Source organism: Peromyscus californicus, unplaced genomic scaffold (genome assembly GCF_007827085.1).
Source record: "Peromyscus californicus insignis strain IS unplaced genomic scaffold, ASM782708v3 Scaffold_2__1_contigs__length_46816999, whole genome shotgun sequence".
Classification (NCBI taxonomy): Eukaryota; Metazoa; Chordata; class Mammalia; order Rodentia; family Cricetidae; genus Peromyscus; species Peromyscus californicus.
The window spans coordinates 40,300,971-40,323,658 of NW_026294540.1; the positions used below are offsets into that span (position 1 = coordinate 40,300,971).

Sequence of the window (22,688 nt, forward strand, 5' to 3'; positions counted from 1 at the left end):
TGTGGCACACGCTATCCAGAGCTCTTTAGAGACAAAGAAAACTTCCCTTCGGCTTACTGGTCCTTCTTTTTTTTTTTTTTTTTTTCCCCCCGTTTTTCGAGACAGGGTTTCTCTGTGTAGCTTTGCGCCTTTCCTGGGACTCGCTTGGTAGCCCAGGCTGGCCTCGAACTCACAGAAATCCACCTGGCTCTGCCTCCCGAGTGCTGGGATTAAAGGCGTGCGCCACCACCGCCCGGCCTTACTGGTCCTTCTAATGGCTTTCTCCTAGTTCAGAAGAATAAGATAGAGTAAGTGCAGTTTCTGATCCCTGAGTAGAGAGTAGAACTAGAATGGTAGTTGAGCATTTAAAAGCATCCCTGTGAAAGTTAACTAACTGCCCACGTTTAAACAAAGAGTTGAAGTATACCATTTAGAGCTATTTTTGAAAAGTAGTAAAAGTAAATGGGGATTTTAAGAGGAAAATACAGCACGTGTTCTTTTTTTCATAGAAGAAAACAATAAAAGGAAATATTAGTATGTGATTGCAGTGCTTTGTAGCACAGGCTGGCCTCAGACTTGCAGTGACCCTCCTTATGCCTCCTGAGACCAAGAATCACAGACTTGAGCTACCCTGCCTGGCCTTCATTCAGTATTACAATATAGTTTAATAGAAGCAGAATAATAATACAAGGAAACACTTTCCTGTGACTCTGGAGGTCCCTGGATTTCTAACCCTGTGACCTTGTGCCTTCATTCTAGATTATAACCTTCCCATTCATGAAATGATAGACATATCCTAAACAGGTGCTGTGTTGTCCTTTATTTCTGAAAAACTGCCCTGTCTATAATTGAAAGCGTTCGTATCTAACTCCATAGTCCCCATTGCTGCTGTTGACAGTTAACAGAATGTGTGGTGGAGGGACACGTGGGCTTCATCCAGTAGATCGAGCTAGTACGTGCTATTTCTGTGGGTATGTGTTGTGTTTTTAAATGCTAATGGTTGCTCAGAAAGTTGAAAAAAATCCTTGCTTTAGGAAGTTTTTGACAGTGGGAGTAATGCATGGTGTGCTGGCAGTCATGGGGGCTACGTTTTTTTTTTTCTTTTTGTTGTAATTCATGTTTGTTTCTTGATGTAATTCTGTGGAAATAAAAATTATATTTAGTTATTTAATTAAATTCAATGCTTATTTAATCAGGATAGTATGATTACTTTTTGATGCTTCAAAATAATGCCAGAGATTAGGTAGTAGGTCATTCACTACCATATCATAGCCTGTATGGTAAGTAACTTCCCAAAAATCCCAGGTGGGTCGATCCCAACAGTCATGTGTTTTTGCTGTATGTGAACATACTAATGAGTGCCAGCTTAAATATTTGTTGATTGCAAAGTAGCAGTGAATTTTCTAGATCCACAAGAACCCATGAGGAAAAATGTTTGATAGCAAAGACTGTTAGAGAAGCTAAACCGTCTAGGCAGGATCTGCCCCGATTAGGAAGGAGTCTTATTAAATTCCTCCTGTCCTTCACAGATGAACTAAGAGACTGGACCTGAGCATCTTAGCATTTATGGGCTTACTGAAGTAAAATATGGTATGGAAAATAGTATAAAAAGGTTCCTAGCTGTCATCTAGTTGTCATCAGATACGTGAGAAGATTCCTGAACAATTCCATAGCTGAACATATATATATGCCTTTGGTCATTACAATAGAACCACAGGGACCAGAACCAGCTTCGCAGAGTCCAGAAACACCTGTAGAGCTGATAAGGCTGGGACATCAAATATAGTTATTTTTCTTGTAATTCGGTTTTGAATTTCATACAGATCAGAACCATGATATACAAGAAATGATTTTAAATGATTTTTATATTTATGCTTGAGAAGCATTGATGTTTTTCACTTTCATTTTCCTCATTAAGAATGTATATAGCCAGGCGGTGGTGGCGCACGCCTTTAATCCCAGCACTCGGGAGGCAGAGCCAGGCGGATCTCTGTGAGTTCGAGGCCAGCTTGGGCTACCAAGTGAGTTCCAGGAAAGGCACAAAGCCACACAGAGAAACCCTGTCTCGAAAAACCAAAAAAAAAAAAAAAATGTATATAGATCAAAAAGGTTATAATAAATTTATGTAATTAATTTTGGGCAAGATAGATGTTGGAAGAATTAAATTCTAACTTTATAGTCTATGGAAAAGTTAAATCCCTGTAAAATGCTACCTATGACTTTGGAGTTTTGTTAAAAATGAGAGTCAATATGCTAGAGATTGGAGATTAACACACAAGGCAGCCTTAGCAGCAAGGTGGGTACAGTTAAAGTTGGTTACTAGCATGGAGTCACTGAATCATAGGTGTGATCCAGACAAGCAGTAAAACTTGGATCCCAAATCCTTTGAAAACAAAATCTCTTATCACAGTTGGATGTAGGAGAGCACAAGTGTGAATGAGGGTTTGAGGCTCTCCTGGGGTTCTTGCCACTCTGTACAGGACCACCACATGTGGGTGTAAGTCTGGCACCTGAGCAGTCTGGTTGACATTCTTGGATTCCCTTTTGTCTCTCTCGGGCTGATGGTCTGCCCATCATTTTATTCACCTGCTCACTTAAATTTGTTCTCCCTGTCCCAGAATAAAAACTTCCTTAGGCACCTACTATTTACAAGTCTTTGGCTCACTTTAGTGTGTTTCAGTCCTAAAGTGGGGTAATGTTCATTTTTGTCTATTTTTTTAAGGCTTTAATATTGAGTTAAATTCCTGACACACCAATATTTCTGGAATTTTTGTTCTGCTCTGGGTCAGGATGAGAGCAGTGAGACCCAGGGGATGGGGGGGATAGTCACCTGCTGTGGTTTGTTTGTGATGCAGTGTGGGTGGTGGAAGAATCTTCTGGGTTACTTTGAGAGAACACTGGCTGTGTTCTCTCTGTTTATTTCCTCGTTTGAACCTGGTTTGGGTCTTCTGGCTCTATTCTCTTGAGAACATCCAACTGTCTCCTGTCTCTATTACAAAGCTTCCTGGTGATAAAGTATTTTCTATTTTCTAATGAACGCTTTTTTTCTATTGGTTGTACAGTGAGCATTTGTATTGAACTAAGAAGGATTTTCTTTTTCTTTCTTTCTTGGGGGTGGGGGCAGGGTTTCTACATAGCTCTGACTGTCTTGGAACTTACTTAGACCAGGCTGGCCTTGATCCACCTACCTCTGCCTTCCGACTGTTGGGACTAACAGCACTACGCCTGGTTCTAAGAAAGATTTCTTCAAATCTATGATTGCAAGATCATTTTGTCTTTTGATTGATTTAAAAAGCTGGCATAACATTTTGTTTTGGAGGTTGTTTAAATGTGTGTGATAGTGTGGAGTTTATACATTATAGCCAAACAATTGAATTGAAATTTGTGCCTTTTTACACACTGTTGACTTTACTTATCATCCAGTCTTAAAATTGTAGAGATTTTTGAGTTAGTTGTTTTTTTTTTTTTTTTTAATAACAGAAAACCAGTAGTTTAGTAAATACAGAGTGATTTTACCTTGGACCTTAGAGCCGAGTAGACCATTGTGACATCTGCTTGACTTTTCTATACCCTACTGTGGTCATTGAATTTACAGAGTATAACTGTTGTTACCAAGAATGGACCTTGTTAGTGATTCCTACCTGTTTTCCAAGGATGTAGGTGTGAGGGAACGAATTAGTAAAGATGATTCTAGTCAACCCATGTTGTGTTCACTAACCTGATAATGGAACTTCTTAAATTTTTTCTTGTATTTTTGAAAAGGGAGAATTAATATTTTAGGTTTTATTTTTTTGACTGTCATCTCTCAATGTTTCTTACAGATTCCTTCCCGCTGGTAAGATTAAGAGAGATTGGTTCAAGTTTAGCTAAATGACACTAAGTTTGTGATACTTTAAGATGTGGAGTAGGTCTTTTTGGAGACAGGGTACTGTAATTAAGAGAACAGGTTTTGGAACCTGACCTTGTTAGTGGTGAGAGTGTAGGAAAATTATAAGATTTAAGATTTGTTTTGAATCCATAAAGTTGGTGTAATGATGGACATTAGCTTCATAAAATTGTGTATATTAAACGCATTAATGGATGTAAAATGTTTGGTATAGTGACATGTGCTTGTCAGGTAGTTATTATAGTCTTTTATAGCTTATGATTCTGCAGTTTAAAAACTTAATCTGTTTCTGAGTATGTAGCAGGATTATTTTTCATTACTTATTTCAAATCATAGTAGAGCAGTTTTGAAGATACTCTGCTTCTTTTAAACATTCAGCTAAGCAAGCATAACATACACATTCGATTTTAAAAAGTTGGCCTGGGGAAGTAGCTGGGTTGGTAGAGTGCTTGCCTCCCGTGCATGATGCTTGGGTTTGCTCTGATCCCAGCACTGAGTAAACTAGATGTGGTGGTTCATACTCAAGAGGAGGACTGAGGAGAATCAGGAATTCTAGGCTAGCTTGGCTTTCCTCACACAAAACAAGGTTCTGAGGAGATGAGTCACTGTGTAAACTGTTTGCTTTAAAAAGCCTGAGCACCTACCCTGATTGTGATCCAGCACAATATAGAGATGGGTGTGTTGAAACCCATCACCTCAAGTATGTGCCTCATGCCGATATAGAATCCCAGTATCTCAAAGGCAGAGGCAGGAGAATTGCCTCAAGTTGGAAGCCAGTGTGGTCTACTTAGAGAGTTCTAGGCCACCCAAGGGCCATGTAGCAAAACTGTCCCAAAAAATGGAAAAGGAAAAAAAAAAATTCAGATGGCTTTAATCAGTTATAGCAGCCTGTTTGTACTCCAATGAATTTAATTACTGATCATGAATGGAATTGTAATGATTTATTTTCTATAAGTAAAGATATATTGAAATAGTCAGGACATTGAGTTACCCAAGGGATGACCTTCTGGAGTTAGAGGAGGTTATGGAAGAAAAGCATGCTTATTTGGAAATAAGTATAGAGTAAACTCCAGCCAGAGGCTTCTGGTCGATGGACTTCACACTTGATTGTTAACTGCAGACGACAATGGATTTGGACTGTCACTGAACATCAACTGAAGGGGTGTATATATATAAATAAAATTTTCCTATGTGTTCGTGACTTGTTACTTTTTGGAGCATATGCTGTTTTGACCATTGTTTCCCAGTGCAGATAATGGAAGTCCTTGCTTATGAATTTGATATTCAAGGGAAACACTTGGGGATAGCATCTTGTTGTCTGTGGTCTGTCATCAGGGATGTCATCTGGTCTGTCATGAATGCAGTGCTTTGGGGTTGCTTTGTAGTCACCAAAGACTCAGTGCAGTGAGCACTGGCCTGTTAGTTGCTAGTGTTCGTCTACACAGGTAGACTATTTTACACCATTCCTTCTAGATTTAAGTGTTCTTGAATAAAGAACAGCTCATACTGATCATTTATTCCTAAGGACAGAAAGGCTGATAACTGAAATCTTGAGTGAGTGAATGAAATTTGTTTTGAAGTGTGACCGTGCAGCAGGAGGGTCAGGAGATCAAGGTTGCCCTCAGCTGCACAATGAGTTCAGAGCCAGTCCAGGCTACACAGACCCTGCCTCAAAAAGCAGCACCCTATCTCCCAAAATCTCAACCCCAAACAGCACAAAAGTACTTGATTCTAGAGTTTTAGCTGCCTTGATAGGGATTAGAGGATGTCCTCCAGTCATAAGTCACAGGCCAGCTCTTTCTTTCATAGGCCGAATCCTTAAAGGATTTTGTAAAAGGTGGGGCAGTGCTCTCAGGAGTAGCTTTGAAGGCCTGTGAATTTGAAGTCAGGGTTCAAAATAGTAGAAAGCTGTAAAGCTTTTCGGTTTTGAGGGTGTCTCCTGTTCGTTGGCATCACTAGTGGTTTCTCATCTAGGTCTTGACTCTTGAGAACCTTTGACCCTTTCAAGTGTGGTCTGTAGATGAGCAATGCCTGGCACTTGGGGGTAATTTGTAGAAATGGGGTCAGCCTCACTCTTGGTTGACTGAGTCAGAATAAGTTTTTTACAAACTGTCTCTTGTGGTGATGGGAATGGATACCCAGAGCCTTGGGAATGCTAGGCAAGTTGTGATACCACTGAGCTACACTCCAACCTGTAACAAGATTCTACCAAAGCTCCATGTTCATCACACTTCTACTCTAGAATAGTTTTCAACCTTTTCCCCTTGAAAACATTGGCTCAAGACCCCTTTAAAACTAAATCTGGACAAAAAGTAAAATAGTGTTCAGCTACTATTGTCTTACTGTCTTGGTAGTGTTAATTTAAGTTTTGTGAACTATAAAAACCAGTTATTTTTATAGGAAATGTTAAGATTCCAGATTAAAAAATAGATATGGATTAGAGAGGGAGCAGGGGAAGAAGAGCAGGACACTGCTGTGGTGTCAGCTTGCCGGGAGGGGAGGGCAATGGGGGTTAGAGCTCTAATGCCCCATTTCATGATGATTACGAAGATGGGACTGCTCGGGCAACACAAGTATTGACTGGTTTTGTTTTTGTTTTTTTGATCACTGCAAATTCCAGTGCTTGCTAAGTTAGAATTTTAGAAGCTAAGGGGAAGGAGAGAGGGACTTTGTTTGGCTTGTGCTGAAGGAGAACTCAGAAAAATATGTACATAGTCATTTCACATAACATTTTGTTTCCTCCTTCCTCCTCATCCATTTGATTATCTTTCCTCTTTCTGTCAGCCTCTGCTTTCAGCTGATCCGTACTTTGTAGACTACTAGTTGTTTTGCACTCTGAATTGATTACATTTGCTCCTGTTCTCTGCTTGGTTCTTAGGTAGAGGCAGTGGGGTTCTGCAGGGAGAGGGCATTTAGCACCACTTGAAGACAGCTTTGTGTTGCTGCTGTGATGACAGGGCTGCTGTGGGGAGTAGTGGGGAAGACCGGTGCAGCTAATCATCTTGTAGGACTTGGGGCACCCCATTAAAAAGATCTATCCAGTGTACAGTGCTGAATTTGAGAAAGCTTGACCTAGACCTCTCTACCAGAGTCCACTCATTTATAGTCCCTGGCTTCCAGTTTCATATCTACACTTCCTCCAGATTGCTGTAGAATCCTTTTTGAAATGTATCCGTTCCTGTCAACTCTTTTCTTAACCATTCCCTTTTGCAAAATGAGGTGCAAATTCGTTACCATAGGTTGATAGAATAAATGTTTTGTTACAAGGATGAAGCTTGAAAGCAGTCTCTTTAGCTTAACCCTCTAGCGACCTAGTGGTGCGTGAACTCTGTGCCACTATGCTTCGATCTAGGTGCATTTTCCCTAGCCCCCATCTTCCCCTTAGCCAGCCTACACTCCCATCTCTCTCTCCCCACTTCCCCTCATTTTTTCCTGCTTTGGCGCGCTTACTCTGCCTTAAAGTCTGCTCAGGCACTTGAATCCCTGGTGAAGTGCCTTTGCCTGCTCTCTCGGTACCTCAGTTCTGTGTGCATTACTGTCAGTGAGTTACACTTGCCCTTCGTGTCTCTAGAGCCTCCTAGACTATTACTTCTGTTCCCAGGAAAAGGTGCATGCATGTCAGTGTATTCTAAGCACCTACAATAGTTCTTAATACAGTCTTTCCTCAGATGTTCTGGTGGAAATTTTTTTTTTTCTTGAAATAGCCCAGCTGACTTAGAAATTAGCTCCCAGATGAGACATTCCTGTATTTTTTGTTGTTCTGTGCAGTGAGACTTGTCTATGGAATCCTCTTTGTTTTTCTGTATACCCTTTTTTTTTTTTTGCTATAACTTCATGCTTCCTGTTGCTGCCATTTCTTTTTTGAATGTCATTTTGTGTTGTGAATTTGTATCCTGTTGTTTCTGTTACTTTGTTTTTAAATTTTTTTTCTTTTTTTTTTCCAAGATAGGGCCTCCCAAGTGCTGGAATTAAAGGCATGTGCCACCACACCCAACTGCTCCTGTTAATATAAATGATGCCGCTACATTAGGTCTTTTCAGTGTCCTGCAGGACCATGCAGCTTGTTGGCTGCTTATTGAAGAGTTTGTGTCTGTTCCTGTTCAGCCTCAGAGATCTCATTAGTTGCAGGCACTGGGTGTAGAATAAAGGGAAAGGAGTAAGAATTGTTTGGAAAACCAAGAGACAATTATTTTATTGTTTGTTTGTTTGTTTGAGACAGGGTTTCTCTGTGTAGCTTTGTAGACAAGACTGGCCGAGAACTCAGAGAGACCCACCTGCCTCTGCCTCCCTGAGTGCTGGGATTAAAGGCATGTGCCATCACCGCCTGTCTCCAAGAGACAATTCTAATAGAACTCTTGGGAGGAAAGGTGATCTATTACAGTCTTTTCTATATTACTATTATATGAAAGAGAAATTGCATTGATTGTTATAACTGAGTCAAAAAGAAAATGAACTTATGACAAGTCTGAATTGCTGTAGACCATTTAAAGTAATATACATATATATATTTTGTATTTCAGTATATGACTAGAATTGAAGTATCTTTGTCTATAAGTGTTTTAGCCACTTGTGATTTTAATTTCAATTTTTTTTTGCTTATGTGTATGAGTGTTCTGCCTGCATGTATGTCTGCACCATGTGTGTGTGGTGCCTGTGGAGCCCAGAAGGGATCAAATACCCTGGAACTAGCTACATAGATAGATTTTTTTGAAAAAGCAGCCACTGCTCTTAACTACTGAGCCATCTCCCCACCCCATTATGATTGTAATTGGCCTTTGATATTTTAGCATTTGAGATAGAGGTAGAAGATTTTACAGCCAGAAATTTTCTAAAGCACAAAATTTTTACATAGTAAATGCTTAATGAAGGTTGTTATTCTTACTATATATCAAAACCTTACAGTTACTCACTTGAACACAAAAATGTGTGAGTTTAATCTTACCTTTTTCCAAGGAGTTATGTTGCTAATAACTTGCTTTAAAATTGTTCCACTTAAAATGTGATTGTGGTATGAGCCTAAAGCATGTATTCTTGTGCAGAGACCTTCTTTCTGATTTAGACTTGAAGGGAGACTGTGTGAGCCCCGGGCTGCATAGAACTGGCCTTGCTTTAGCTTCCTGAACCTCTTACATGTTCAGATTAGTGGGTAGGTAGGTAATGGAGTCTCTTCTTGATTCAAGTTTAATTATCTTTCATATTCTCCTTAAAGACAATATCAGTATCGGCCTCTTAAGAAGAGGAGAACTATGTTATATAGTTTAATTTTTCTATAGGTATTATTAGGGTTTTGGAATTTAGAAATTGTGTATTTTCTTAAATTGTAGATTCCACTACCATTCTTTAAATTTTTAAGTGTATTTTATACATATGAGTGTTTCACCTGCATGTATGTAAGTGCGTGATGTGCATGTCTGGTGACCGTAGAGGTCAGAAGAGGATGTCAGATGCCCTGGGGCTGGAGTTACATGTGGTTTATAAGGTGCCATGAGGGTGCTGGAGGTTGAACCTGGGTCCTTTGCAAGAGCAACAAGTTCTCTTAAGCACTGAGCCAACTCTCTAGCCTCCCAAACCTTTTTTGTTTGTTTGTTTGTTTGTTTTTCGAGACAGGGTTTCTCTGTGTAGTTTTGGTGCCTGTCCTGGATCTCGCTCTGTAGACCAGGTTGGCCTTGAACTCACAGAGATCCGCCTGGCTCTGCCTCCCAAGTGCTGGGATTAAAGGTGTGCACTACCATGCCCGGCTTCAAACCTTTTTTTTTTTTTTGGTTTTTCGAGACAGGGTTTCTCTGTGTAGCTTTGCGCCTTTCCTGGGACTCACTTGATAGCCCAGGCTGGCCTCGAACTCACAGAGATCCGCCTGTCTCTGCCTCCCGAGTGCTGGGATTAAAGGCGTGCGCCACCACCGCCCGGCCAAACCTTCTTTTAAGGTCAGTCTTGCTATGTAGTTTGGGCTGGTCCAAGATTTAGGATATTCCTAGTTCAGCTTCTCAAATGCTGGGATTACAGGCTTTTTCACCACCACGCACAGCAACATGTGCTGTTCTCTTTATACTAGATTTCAAAGAAAAATCTTGATGTTGTACTCTAATAATTTTTAGTACTGTTATTACATCTCAGGGTATAGCAATAAGTAAGTGTGGATCTTACTTCAGCTTTTTTTAATTAATTAAGTTTATTCATTTATTTTACATCCCAGCTGCAGTCAAGCATCTATAAGTTTGTTTCCTGAAGGAGACACACATGGACATACATGTATATGTGTGTGTATATGCATATATTACCTTTAAGGTACTATAATTAAGGGACGATGGTGAGCACCACTATCACATTGTTCTTACACAGCCCTGCCTGCTGCTGTGAGGATGGCTTCCTAACTTTATTAGTATTTTAACAAATGAATTTGCTAATTTGTTGTGTAATTTACTAGCTGTTTGTCTGCTCAGGTTACTGCAGTTTAAAAGACCAGTGAAGTTTATGTTATTGTGCTGTTTACTTTTAAAAACTTTAGGCTATATTTATTTCTGTTCTTTGAGTACCTTACTTTGCCTGTGTTAGAGTAACTGTCATATTCCAGCCTATCATGCACAGAATTAAAATAATTTATAGAAAGCCATCCCTTAGCAATCAGTTGCTTCCTTCAGTTGGAGTAGTTCTCAGTAGGAAATAAGATAGTGAGTTGCTGAAGAAGATAAGAATTGAGAATTTTTTCAATCTCTTGTGCCCCCGAAAACATTTGCTTCCATATTGAATTGAGAATAGGTAAGTTCATTGGGAAGTTGTATAAAGCATTCACCTTGCTAAGGTAATTTCTAGCTATAAAGTTATAAGACCAGATTATAATTCTCTACAACATTGGTTATTTATGTAACATTGTTGAGCCCATGAGTACTGTGGATCTTAGAGAGGTCTGGTCGGGTGGGGGATTGTGGGTGGTTATGAGCAAGATTCTTAGAGATTTTACTTGTTTCCTATCCCACCTTCCTAACATCTCCTGTATTTTCATTATATTAGTTTAGATTAGTGTGGGGATGTTAGGAGTGGCTCGGTTTCTTTCCTTCTTTCTCCTAGCCAAGGAAGTGTCGCCTGGGGATGCTCATGGAGGAGAGGCTAGTTCCGATGGGATCAAAGGCACGAAAAGCAAAGAACCCTATTGGCTGCCTTGCTGACAGGTGTAAATCAGGAGTACCCATCAATATGGTTTGGTGGAACAGAGTCACAGAAAACAATTTACAGGTAAAAATAATTTTTATTAGAAATTTGTTGAAAGTGATTCTTGGGTTTCTTTCTGTATCTGTGGGTTGATGGATATGAAAAGATTGTATGGCCTAGCTGATACACTTTAAGTCATTAAAATTTTTCTAAAACCAAAGCAAGGTTAGTAGCCTGTTAATGAGCTATTACAGATGGTGTGTGTTTGTTTTAGACAGGGTCTTTCTAGTAGCCCTGTCTGTCCTGGAACTCTCAGTGTAGACCAGGCTGGTCTCTGCCTCTAGAGTGCTGGGACTAAAGGTGTGCGCCACCACATCTGCCTCACAGATGATTTTTGTTTGAATTTTTGCTTTTCCTGCTTGAGAAGGTTTACCCCCCCCCTCATTTTTGTGTTGATGTGTGTGCTGCATGTGTGTTCATGGCTGTGCATACATGTGCCTTGGGGCACATGTGTAGGTCAGAGGACAACCCATGGAGCTCACCATACGGGCCCCTGGGAATCAAATTCAGGTCATTAGACTCGGCAGCAAGTACCTTTATCCACTGAGCCATCTTGTCAGCCTTATCTCTCTGTCTCTCTGTCCTGTCTCTCTCTGTCTCTCTTCTCCCCGAAACAGGGTTTCTGTGTGTAGCCATGACTATCATAGAACTAGCTCTGTAAACCAGGCTGGCCTCGAACTCACAGATATCCTCCTGCCTCTGTCTCTTGAGTGCTGGGATTAACTTTTTCCTTTTCAATTTTGTTAATATTTGAAGGTATTATTTTCTTTTTTCTTGGTATTAAGTGTTCAAATCCAGGTCCTCACACATGCAGAATCTATGCTTAATCTTTGAGCTACATAATATGTTCAGCCCTGCTTAAATTGTTTTAAATAAGCTGTATTACTCAGGATGCTACTCTGAAAAGTTATATTGTGGATATTTGCTGTAGACGTTTATATTCACATTGTATTTGAAACATAGGAATCTTTGTATGTTTTCTTTCTGTACTTGTTTTTCTTTTTGAGACGGTCTTAACTTTGTAGCCCAAGCTGGCCTTGAATTTACTCTAACTCTAAGAGGTTCTCCTGCCTCTACCTTCCTTTTGTACATTAGTTTTTATTGGAAATAAAAATTACATGTAAAGATTTTCAAGAAACCAACTTCAGTAGTATGTTATTACATAGTTCTTATAATTTGTCTATATAACAATATATTGAATAATGAAGAGGAATTTTTTTAAAGTCAAGAACCAGCTTCTGTGTAAGATTTAGAAAAACTGACAAAACAATTTACATTCCATTTTAATGTATTATATTTTCATTCTTAAAAATTGGGAGTTGTTATATGATATGGATAGTGCTATTAATCATAACTTCAGTTTAGTTATAGATTTGTTTTTCCTCCCAAATTTTGGATGGATTAGTATTTAAAATATATTCTTAGCTGCAAATCTCACATGCTGTACATAAAAAGATATTACAAAGTTAATAACTTGATTTAATTACTGTCTTCAAACTTGGCCCTACATTTTTTTGTTTATTTAATTTTTTTGGTTTTTCAAGACAGGATTTCTCTGTGTTGTTTTGGTGCCTGTCCTGAATCTCACTCTGTAGACCAGGCTGGCCTCAAACTCACAGAGATCCGTCTGGCTCTGTCTCCCGAGTGCCGGGATTAAAGGTGTGCGCCACCATCTTCCGGCTCTTTCTGAGACTTTAACATCTCTGTTTTGAGGCTTTCTTTTTAATTTAATTAATTTTAATTTATTCTTTGATAGTTTCATGCATGCATATAGTGAATTTTAAGTCATTTTTACTCCTGTTACTTTGTCTCATTTCTTCTCTCCCATTATATCCCTTCTTCCCAATAAGTCTACTCCCTATGTCTATGTCTTTTCCTGTTGTGAGTCATTGAATTTAATTGGGATTGCTCGCATGAACATGGGTGGGCGGTCATTTAGTGACGTATGCCTACTTCTCAGTGGCTATATCACTGAAGAAAATGACACTCCCTCCCCAGCAACCATTAGTTGCCAGTTGTTCCTCAGGAGTGAGTGGGAACCTGTGAGCCCTTTCCTCATCCTTGAGAAGTGTTAACCGCTCTATTCTCGTGTGAGTTCATGAGTGCATGGCCCTGTTTTGTCCAGAAGAGTTTTTGATTTTGTTGTTGTTTTTTTTTTTTTGCAGTACATCTCTTTATCTTCTGGGTCTACGTTCACTGTATCTATATTTATGTATGTGTGTATATGTATGTATGCGTGTGTATGTATATGAATGTTTTGTTGCATAGTACATGTATATCTGGTACCTTCGGAGCTGCATCCCTTGGAGATGTAGATGGTCTTAAGCCCTCATATAGGTGCTGGGAACCAAACCTGTGTCTTTCTTAAGAGCAACAAATGGCCTGGCGGTGGTGATGCAGGCCTTTAATCCCAGCACTTAGGAGCCAGAACCAAGCGGATCTCTGAGTTTGAGGCCAGCCTGGTCTACAGAGCGAGATCCAGGACAGGCACCAAAACAACAGAGAGAAACCCTGTCTCTGAAAAAAACAAAAAGAGAAAAAGCAACAAATGTTTTTAACTCATGAGCCGTTTTTCTAACCCCTTCATTTTAAAAAATGTTAAAAGTGTGTTTTGCCTGCATGTGAGTGTGTACTGTGTGTTTGCAGTGCCCATAGAGGCCAGAAGGGGTCGTTGGAGATCCTGAAACTGGGTTACAAATGGTTGAGAGCCATTATGTGGGTACTGGGAATGGAATCTAGGTTCTCTTGGGAGAGCAGCCAGTGCTCTTAACCCCTGAGCCATCTCTCCAGTCTAAGTGAGGATATTATAAATATAAATTTATGGTGTTCTTGGTAATAACACATGCCCAATGAAGACTAAAAGTTAGAAAAGCAGTTATACTTTTTACTTGAGATGAGTCTCGAGCAGTCAGTTATTTTCTCTTGTGATCATTTTAAATTTATGGTGATTTCATCTGAGTGTTAATAAGAGATGTAGCCAAAATCAGAAGGGAAGACATAGGAAACTACTCCTATTTAGAAAGAAACTGATCTTTCCAGAGTCTGCATGACAATATCCTAATTAGTAGATTTTGACTCATGCTTTTTTTCAGTAGCGTGTTTGTGCCATTCTTCTAAATTAAGTGTATTTAATTCTTCTGCTCGTCTAGACCTTCTCCACTTACAAGATTTCCATCAGAGAGCTTTGTCGGTGGCTCCATTTTCTAGTTAGTTTCTTATCCTGTGCACGCTGCTGCTTTCATCATTTTCAGCCCTACCCTTAGACGCTTTGCTTAGATTTTCTCATCTTTATTTAAAGCCTCTGGTGCTGAATCTTTCAAGACTACTTTCTACTGCGTCTCATTACTTTACAGCCATGGGATCATCAGCTTCCTCATCACCTGTGTTAAGTGCCATCTGCTTCCTCCTCCTCCTCATTGTCCAGTTGAGGGTGACATCCAAACACCTCTAACCAAGGACCATGAAAACTTTACCAGCATGGACGTCAACTTTGCCTTTTCTCCATATATTCAGGTTCACGTCTATATGAGAAAAGGCTCTAAAGCAGTGGTTCTCACCTGGGAGGGGGGGACAGTCACCTAAGACCATCGGAAAACAGATATTTATGTAATGATTCGTAACAGTACCAAAGTTACAGTGAGGACGTAGCAATGAAAATAATTTTATGGTTTGGGGTCACCACAGCTTGAGGGAATGTATTAAAGGTTTGCAGCATCAGGAAGGTTGAGAACCCCGGCTCTAGAGTAACTGGTACATTTCAAGCTAGGACAGAACACTGTCTTTCAGTTAGAACTTTCCAACAAATAATGCAGGGGGTATAGGATACACAATATGCTATCTTACCTCAAACCAACCAATAGCCTCAAGGAAGTGCATACAAGTTCCGTTTTTGTGATTTTTTTTTATTCCTTTTCTGCCTCACTGTGTTTCTTGTTAACTGTACTTAAGAGTTTGTTCTCAAGTTCTTAATACATCAGTGTCAAGCTTTCTTCTACATGTTTGTGGGAGGCGAGCTCCGGCCTTTTAAAAGGGTTCCTATAAGGAGGAGAGAGGGGTGAGAAACGTTTAGATAGAAAGATAGCAAAGAGGAGAAAGACAGAAACAGGTTAACTTCGGGGGGACCTGGGTCAAAACCCAATGCCCCTTCTGCCTCTTCAAAAGGGCTTTTTATAACAATGCCAAGGCAAAAGTCCTCCCCCTTGCCAGAGTAAAACACACAGTACAACCAAGTGTAGACCCTTCCAAACACCTGGTAACCACGCCCGTGTGAAAATCATCCTCTTATGCAGCTCTGCTGGGTAAACAAGGTCAGGTTCTCGCACCCAGAGTAAGTTCTCACTAGGAAACCTCTCTGGTTTCCACATAACGTTTCTAAGTTCCTATGTGAGAACTTGACTTTGCCACCTTGAGTAGCTGCCGAGGCTTGAAGACCACCTGGGTCACAGGCTTGACCTGGCCCCTTGACTGTCTTGAGCAGTAACTGCAGGTTTAGACAGCTCATGGAAGTCTGTAGTTCTCATCCTCTTGAAGTTTGCAGTTTTTCTTTGTGTTCTCTGACCTGGCTTGTGCTGATCACACTTAAGTGATCTTGTCAATATTTTTTGGAGGAAGGGGGAAAGGTCTCTCTATTATGTAGCACTGCCCTGGAACTGGTTATGTAGACCTCCCAAGTGCTGGGATTAAAAGTGTGTTCCACCATGCCTGGCTCCTTTCTTATTCTTATATTTTTGGTTGTGAGCCTAGCCTTTAACGGCTGAGCCATCTCTCCAGCCCTCCTTTCTTATTCTTTAAACCAAAAGTCTTAGCTTCTGTAATCCTCTTTTTCTGCTCACCCTTTTGCTGTCCCCACCCTGAACCTGTTTTAGCACAGGTGGGGGATTAAAGGTGTGCATCACTACCCCTGCAAAACTAAATAGGTTTGCCTTCTAGTAGCAAGCACATTGTACCGCTTCTTAGGGGATGAGAACTACTGAGGTTCACCTACCCATTAACTGAGGCGTGAAAAATCGGACAGTATACCTTGCTGTTTGTTGTATTAAGTATAGCAGTCCTGTTCTCCCCATTGGACATATGGAAAGCTGTTTCAGAAAAGCCCAGTTTTAATTTAATCATGATCTTCTAAACCCTGAGATTTTCCTACCACACTGTCTGCTTTTATCCCTGGTTTTTGACAGTCTGCATGCAGTACCCCTCCCGTTTTTCTTTTTCATAACTTCTGACCTAGTTTATACCTTTCATATAAGTGTCTGAACATTTTGTCGGGTGTTTTTAAGATCTGGGCTGCCTTCCCTTCCTGGGTCGTCTCTCCCATCTGTTGACATACAATATGTTTTACTTGATGGGCTCTTGCTTTTCTTGGGAGGCGGTGGTTCATAGAAAACACACTCTGAAGCATGTTACTGGCTCTCTATCTCTTTCTCTGTTACCCTATATCGTTGATGGAGCCTGAAAACATTCTTCTTTTCTCTCAGGAGGTGGTGCTATGGCCGCCTTCCCTGTGAGCACCGTCCAAGCATCTGGAAGAAAAAGTCTGCTTTTGAAATTCCCCCCCATAAATCTGCTTGTCCTTTGATGCTGTATTGTGAACTGTATTCTCAGTAATTTTTAAAAAATTTCTAGAATATTTTGGTCATTTGTAAATATCACTTTGATTTTTTTTTTGCTGAGTAGTAAGTGTAATTTTGTAGTAATTATTCTAAAGCCATATGTATACAAAGGTGTGTGTGTGTGTGTGTGTCATACATGCATACCCACCTGCCCATGTGAGAGTATACATGCCAGTGTGTGTGCTTATGGAGGCCAGAAGTTGATGCCAATGTCTTTCTCCATCCCTGTCTGCTTTATTTTAATTTTTTTAAAGACTTATTTTCTGTGTTGGGGTGTTTACTTGCATGTATGGATGTGTGCCACCTGTGTGCTTGGTGCCGTGGAAGCCAGAAGAGGCCCTGAGATTGGACTTTCAGATGTATTGAACTGCCATGTGGATGCTGGGAACTGAACCTAGGTTTTCTGCAAGAGGAACTGGTGTACTTAACTACTGTGCCATTTCTCCAGCCCTCCTGTGCTTTATTTTATGTTTGGAGACAGGGTCTTCATGAATGTAACTCACCAGTTGGCTAGACAAACTGGTCTGGGAGCCCCTGGGAGCCCCTGGGAGCCCCTGGGTTCCTGCTGTCTCTACCTTAGAGCCCTGTCATCATAAGTGTGTACTACCATAAATGAGTGCTGGGAATCTGAACTCAGGTCCTTATACTGGTGCAGCAAGTACTTTATCTGTGTAATCTGTGTCCTAGCTCCTGACTTTTTTTTTATTTAATAAAATGAATCATGGGCTTTGTGAGGAGGCTTATTACTTTTAGTATCAACCTGTTTCAGATGTACAAGGGTGATTTCTTCTGGAGTTTTAGAGATCTTCCTTTTTAAAACAAAACCTCAAAGATTAATGTTCTGATGTACTTGATATTCAATCTTGTGAGACTGTTAGTTAGTCTTAACTACTTGTCAACTCTTCTGTTTAATGACAAAACATCTCTGTGTTACAAGATGTTTCTAGTGATCTCAGCCTAACACCAATCCAAAAAGTTGATTGGGCTATCTTGTCAGCAGCACCTAGCAGCACTCTAGCACCTTCATGCAGATCAACTTTGATGTCTGATTCTACCCATTCCTCTACCTGACTAAGGATTTGTTGAAATATTTTATCACCTGCCCTAGAATTGTGAGCACATAGTAAATAGTCTATATTTGTTCATTCTTTCATTTCTCACCTATCTCTTAAAATTGGTCCATAGCATCATGGTGTTTAGACTGGGCGGTCACTCTGCTTTGTCATCTTAGTGTGTTGCCATCTTAATGTTTACTTGAATATTTCAAATGTTGATTTTAAAGTCCCTTTTACAAACCTTTTAAAAAACCTGTTTTTGGAAAGGTTGCCTTAACATGTTTCATCTTGTAAGAATCTGGTGTCTGCTGAATGACAGAATTGAGGAGATGCAAGGTTCTACAAAATTCTTGTGGTATAAGAGATTAAAATTTGCCTACAAGCTCTGATATATTATAATCATGTTTATTTTACTTCACAAGTTCTAAAGTAGAGTTGATGACTTGTCAGTTACAAACATTCCTGTGATTCTAACTCCCTGGTAAAATGAGGGAAGAGCATGAGAAGTGTTGGGTGTGTGCGAGTGAGGGTCCACTTGGTCTTCTTTTCCACCTGTCAGTATCTCGGTGACGTCATTTTGCCCCCCTGAGACGGAGTTAAAAAGAAGGCTCCTAGTAAAGTCTTGAGGATCACAAAGCCTTGTGTGAATTCTAACTTTCCCTAACTGGTGCTTTTTGAAGAACTCAGAAATTCTGGGAACTCATTAGATATACTTGTGTCTTCATTACTCCCTAGATTTAGTGTTACTTCAGGTCGTTTTGAGTCTGTGGCCCAGGGATGGAGAATTTGGGATTTGATGGAATAGATTGGAATTAATAAGCATAAGATTTTGCTTATGTTAGACTGTGGGTTCCTTGGGTCTTGGGAGAATTCAAGAAGTACAGTGTAAGTGCGGTGTCCTTAAAGTGGGTGCACTGCTGTGTGCTTCCATTCCCTCACCCTGTCCACACTGCTGTCTCCTTTGCCTCACCTCTACTCAGCTTTCTGGACATGTGAAGTGATGGCCTGTGTATCTGTGAAGCTGGTTTCCAGACCCTTTGTTGTAGTGGTTTGTGTTCTCTCCTGTACTGTGTGCCCTAGAATCTGTCTTTATTCCTGTTGGCAAATCTTCCATTTGACTTTCCAATTTGGAGATAACCTCTTTCTGTATAAAGATTTCTTCCTTCTGCCTTATAAATAAGCCACGTTTATTTATCTTCTATAACTTGGTACCCAGACAAAGAATACTACATAAAGGGGTTCGTATGTTTAGGCACTTGTACAGCAGATTTGGGGGGGGAGGGGCTAGTTCCTACTTGAATGAGCTACTTTCCTGCTTTTCATTCATCCCATAGCTGAAGTTTTCATTTTCACCACTCACTTGAAAATAATTTTGATCAGGCTGCCTACTGGTCAAAAATTAATGGCCTTTGTAGTAGTTACTCTTTTGTTACTGTGATAAAATACCATGACCAAAAGCAGCATAGCAAGGAAATGATTTATTTTGGTTTATGGTTCTAGAGGGGTAGAGTTCATTAATGGTGAGGAGGGCATGGTAGCTGGCAGGCATATCACATTTCATCTACACACATGGGAAACAGTGAGAGAGAGAGAACAGAAGTGTGGTGAGGCTATAGCACTTCAGCCTGTCCTCTGTGATCACCAAAAGCTCCACTTTCTTTTTTTTTTTTTGGTTTTTCGAGACAGGGTTTCTCTGTGTAGCTTTGCGCCTTTCCTGGAACTCACTCTGTAGCCCAGGCTGGCCTCGAACTCACAGAGATCCGCCGGCCTCTGCCTCCCGAGTGCTGAGATTAAAGGCGTGCGCCACCACCACCCGGCTAAGCTCCACTTTCTAAAGGTTCTGTAACTCCCATCCCTAAACAGCACCACCAACTGGAACTAAGTGTTCAAATACATGAGCCTGTAGCGCAGTGGTTCTCAACTTAGAGGTTGCCCATGATCATCAGAAAACAGATACTTCTTACAGTTCATTGCAGTGGAGAAATTATAGTTATGAAGGAGCAATGAAAATAATTTTATGGTTGGGGGGGTCACCACAATGTGAGAGACTGTATTAAAGGGTCACAGCAATAGGAAGGTTGAGAACCACTGCTGTATTGGAACATTTCTTTCTTATTCAGACCACTGTACGATTCTTCATATTCCCTGTAGGCATGGTCATACCGTGATTCAGGTGAATTTAGTGTAATTTTAGATGTCTCATAGCTTTTAACAGTTTCAACACTGTTCAAAAGCCCAAAGTCTCTTCTGCTGTGGTGATCTCACTGTTTATAAAGCCAGAAAACAAATGATTCACTTCCAACATACAGTGACATAGAATGTGCATTCCCATTTTAAAAGGAAGGAGGGGGGGGCACAGCAAGGAAAAACTGGACCAACCTAAGGCTGAACCCCAGTAGGGCAAACACTTAAGTCCTGAAGCTCTGTGTCTGGCTTCTGGGGCTTCAGTTGCATAAGGCTTACTTAGGTAGCTTTACTCCTCTGGCTTTGCTGTCTGCAACATGCATTTCTCTTTGGGGCTGGTTCTACTCTGTATGCAGCGCTGAGGAAGAAAGGAGATAGTGACAGAATTGGGAGGGTTTGGAGGCCAGGGCCAAGGGCAAGGACAAGGGTCTTCAGCTCCAGTTACTGGAGAGCAGACAAACAAAGGAGGGAGAATGTTCGCCAATGCCCATGGCAGGAGAGGCTGCGGCTGCCATAGTCACTGCTGACTACTGGGCCGTAGATTGATGAGGAAGAACAGTAACAGGGCAGAAGGAAGGAAGAAAATGGGCGTGCTGTAATTGCAGCCGTGCTTGCCCAGCACTTGACTTGGCTGCACCATTAGGGTTTCCTCTAAAGCTGCGCATGTTTTCCTTCCTGCCCCACTTGTTGCTTTTGCTGACCTCACACACCTTCATTGCCTGAGCTGCTCTCTAGTCATATTTGATTCCCAAATACTTCCTTTTAGTCCTCTAGTCACTGTAGAGGGAGCTAGGCATGATGACCTCTGCTTGGAATCCCAGCACTTGGCATTGAACAGAGGGGTCAGGAGTCTAAGACCAGTCTTGGCTATGTCACAAATTTGAGGCCAGCCTAGGTTATTTGAGACTCTGTCTCAAAAAACCAAAAAACCAAAAACGAGGAGGGTGGGGATGCTAGTCTAAACTTAGTATATTCTGTTTGTATCATTTTTTTCTTTGCTTTGTTAAGAGGTAAATTTCCTGGTCAAAGGGCATGCTACTTCTCATTTGGATACATATTCTCAAACTGTTCTTAAGTGGGGCACACCTATGGAGGGATGCTAGAAATGATTATGGTATCACCAGTTTCTACCTGGGGAACTTGGGTGCTTAAGTCTTACCTATTTACAGAGAATTCCCATGTACTGAGCTGATGATACTTTTCATCTTACTCTATCATAATGTAACGTTTATATTTACTGATACTCATTTGCATGATCCAGCATACATATGATAGTTTACCTTAAGATGGTTCAGAAAGAGCACAACAGGAGTCTTGTGGGAATACTGGAACCTTCACCACTGCCCATCAGTTTCATCTGATGTGGACAGTCGTATGTCTGTCTGTTGGGTTGCTGGAGTCAGAGGGCTTTGCTTGCTTCAGAAAATGTAGCAAACGGCATTGCACAGTAGCAATAGTATGTAGATACTGCATTTAACTTAAGTGCTAAAACAGGGCTTGAGTAATCCAGAAGTTTAGTATATTCTGGTAATCTTAAATTAACCATATTTGGATATGCTTTAAACAAGGAGAAAGAGCAGACCATTAAGAACAAATCTTGTAGAGATGTAGACTTTGAAGGCTTTGGTTAGCCTTTGATTTCGCTTTTCCATTTACTCTGGTTTTGTTTTTTTTTTTTTTTTTTTTTTTTTTGTGTGTGTGTGTGTGTGTGTGTGTGTGTGTGTGTGTGTGTGTGTTTTACTTCCAAACACCAAAGACTGTGAAATAGTGCTGAACAGATCCTTATGTCCATGGCCTCATCTTTTTATGCCTTTTAAGACTATTTTAGCAAGGCAAAGTGCCCAAGTTTCCACTTTGCCCCTCAACATGTAACTACAAGTAATACTTTTCAGGGCTTACTCAGAGCCAGAAGAAGCTCCTGTTTTCATCAGGCAACATAGGGAAAATATTGGGAAGGCATTTGCCGCAGTACAGGGGCCAAATTGGCCTTAGAATGAATGCTTTCCCAGATCCACTAACCATGCTTACAGCAAGACTTGGAAGGATTTATCTAACTACATTTTAAGCAGTTTAAGCACAATAGGAAACATATTAAAAATATGTCTAAGAATATAGCAAACCCCTATAGGCTCATATACTTGAATCCTTGGCCCCAGTGTGTGGAACTGTTTGGTTGGGAAGGATTAGGAGATGTGGCCTTGTTCTAGGAGGTGTATCACTGGGGCAGGCTTTGACATTTCCAAAGCTCAGGCCATTCTGAGGTACCTCTCTGCCTGTGGTTGTGTCTTATGTGAGCTTTCTGATACTGTTCCAGATTAATGCCTCATTGACTGCTGACATGTTCCCCCTGCCATGATGGCCTTGAATTCCAAACCTCTGAAACCATAAGCTCTAAATAAAATTTCTAATGTTAATATCTATATATGCATACAAATATGCGTATGTGTTAATACACACATATATATCACTAAAGATAAAAGATAAGAGAATAATTATCATTCTGTTCACAAATTAAGCAAAGTAAGAAGGTAAGACTCATACTGAGAAGATGTAATTAAAATTCCCAGAAATGATGCAGAAGTAGTTAAAACAAAACAAAACACCACAGCAGTTATTAAATCCCATCCCATATGTTTGAGAAGCTAGAGGGAAGATAAAACATGGAAGATGAGTTAAGCTTACAAGTAAATGAAGGTTTTAGAATTTAAAGCTAGTGTCTGAAATAAAAGACTGGATAGGAATGCTGGGAGATTAGAGTTTTCAGAAGAGTGA

At 40.4% G+C, this 22,688-nt stretch overlaps 1 protein-coding gene across 4 annotated transcripts in view; it reads left to right on the forward strand.

The window, feature by feature from the left end:
- The window catches only part of Pan3 (poly(A) specific ribonuclease subunit PAN3), a 126,886-nt gene that overhangs the window by 30,165 nt on the left and 74,033 nt on the right, over positions 1-22,688 (forward strand). For 3 of the 4 annotated variants that reach the window (XM_052754533.1, XM_052754532.1, XM_052754531.1), the window contains exon 5: positions 10,931-11,095. The exons of the other annotated variant lie outside the window; for it this stretch is intronic. In XM_052754533.1, coding sequence (XP_052610493.1) covers positions 10,931-11,095 — 165 coding nt within the window. The remainder of the gene's footprint in view (positions 1-10,930; positions 11,096-22,688) is intronic. 4 annotated transcript variants of the gene reach the window in all.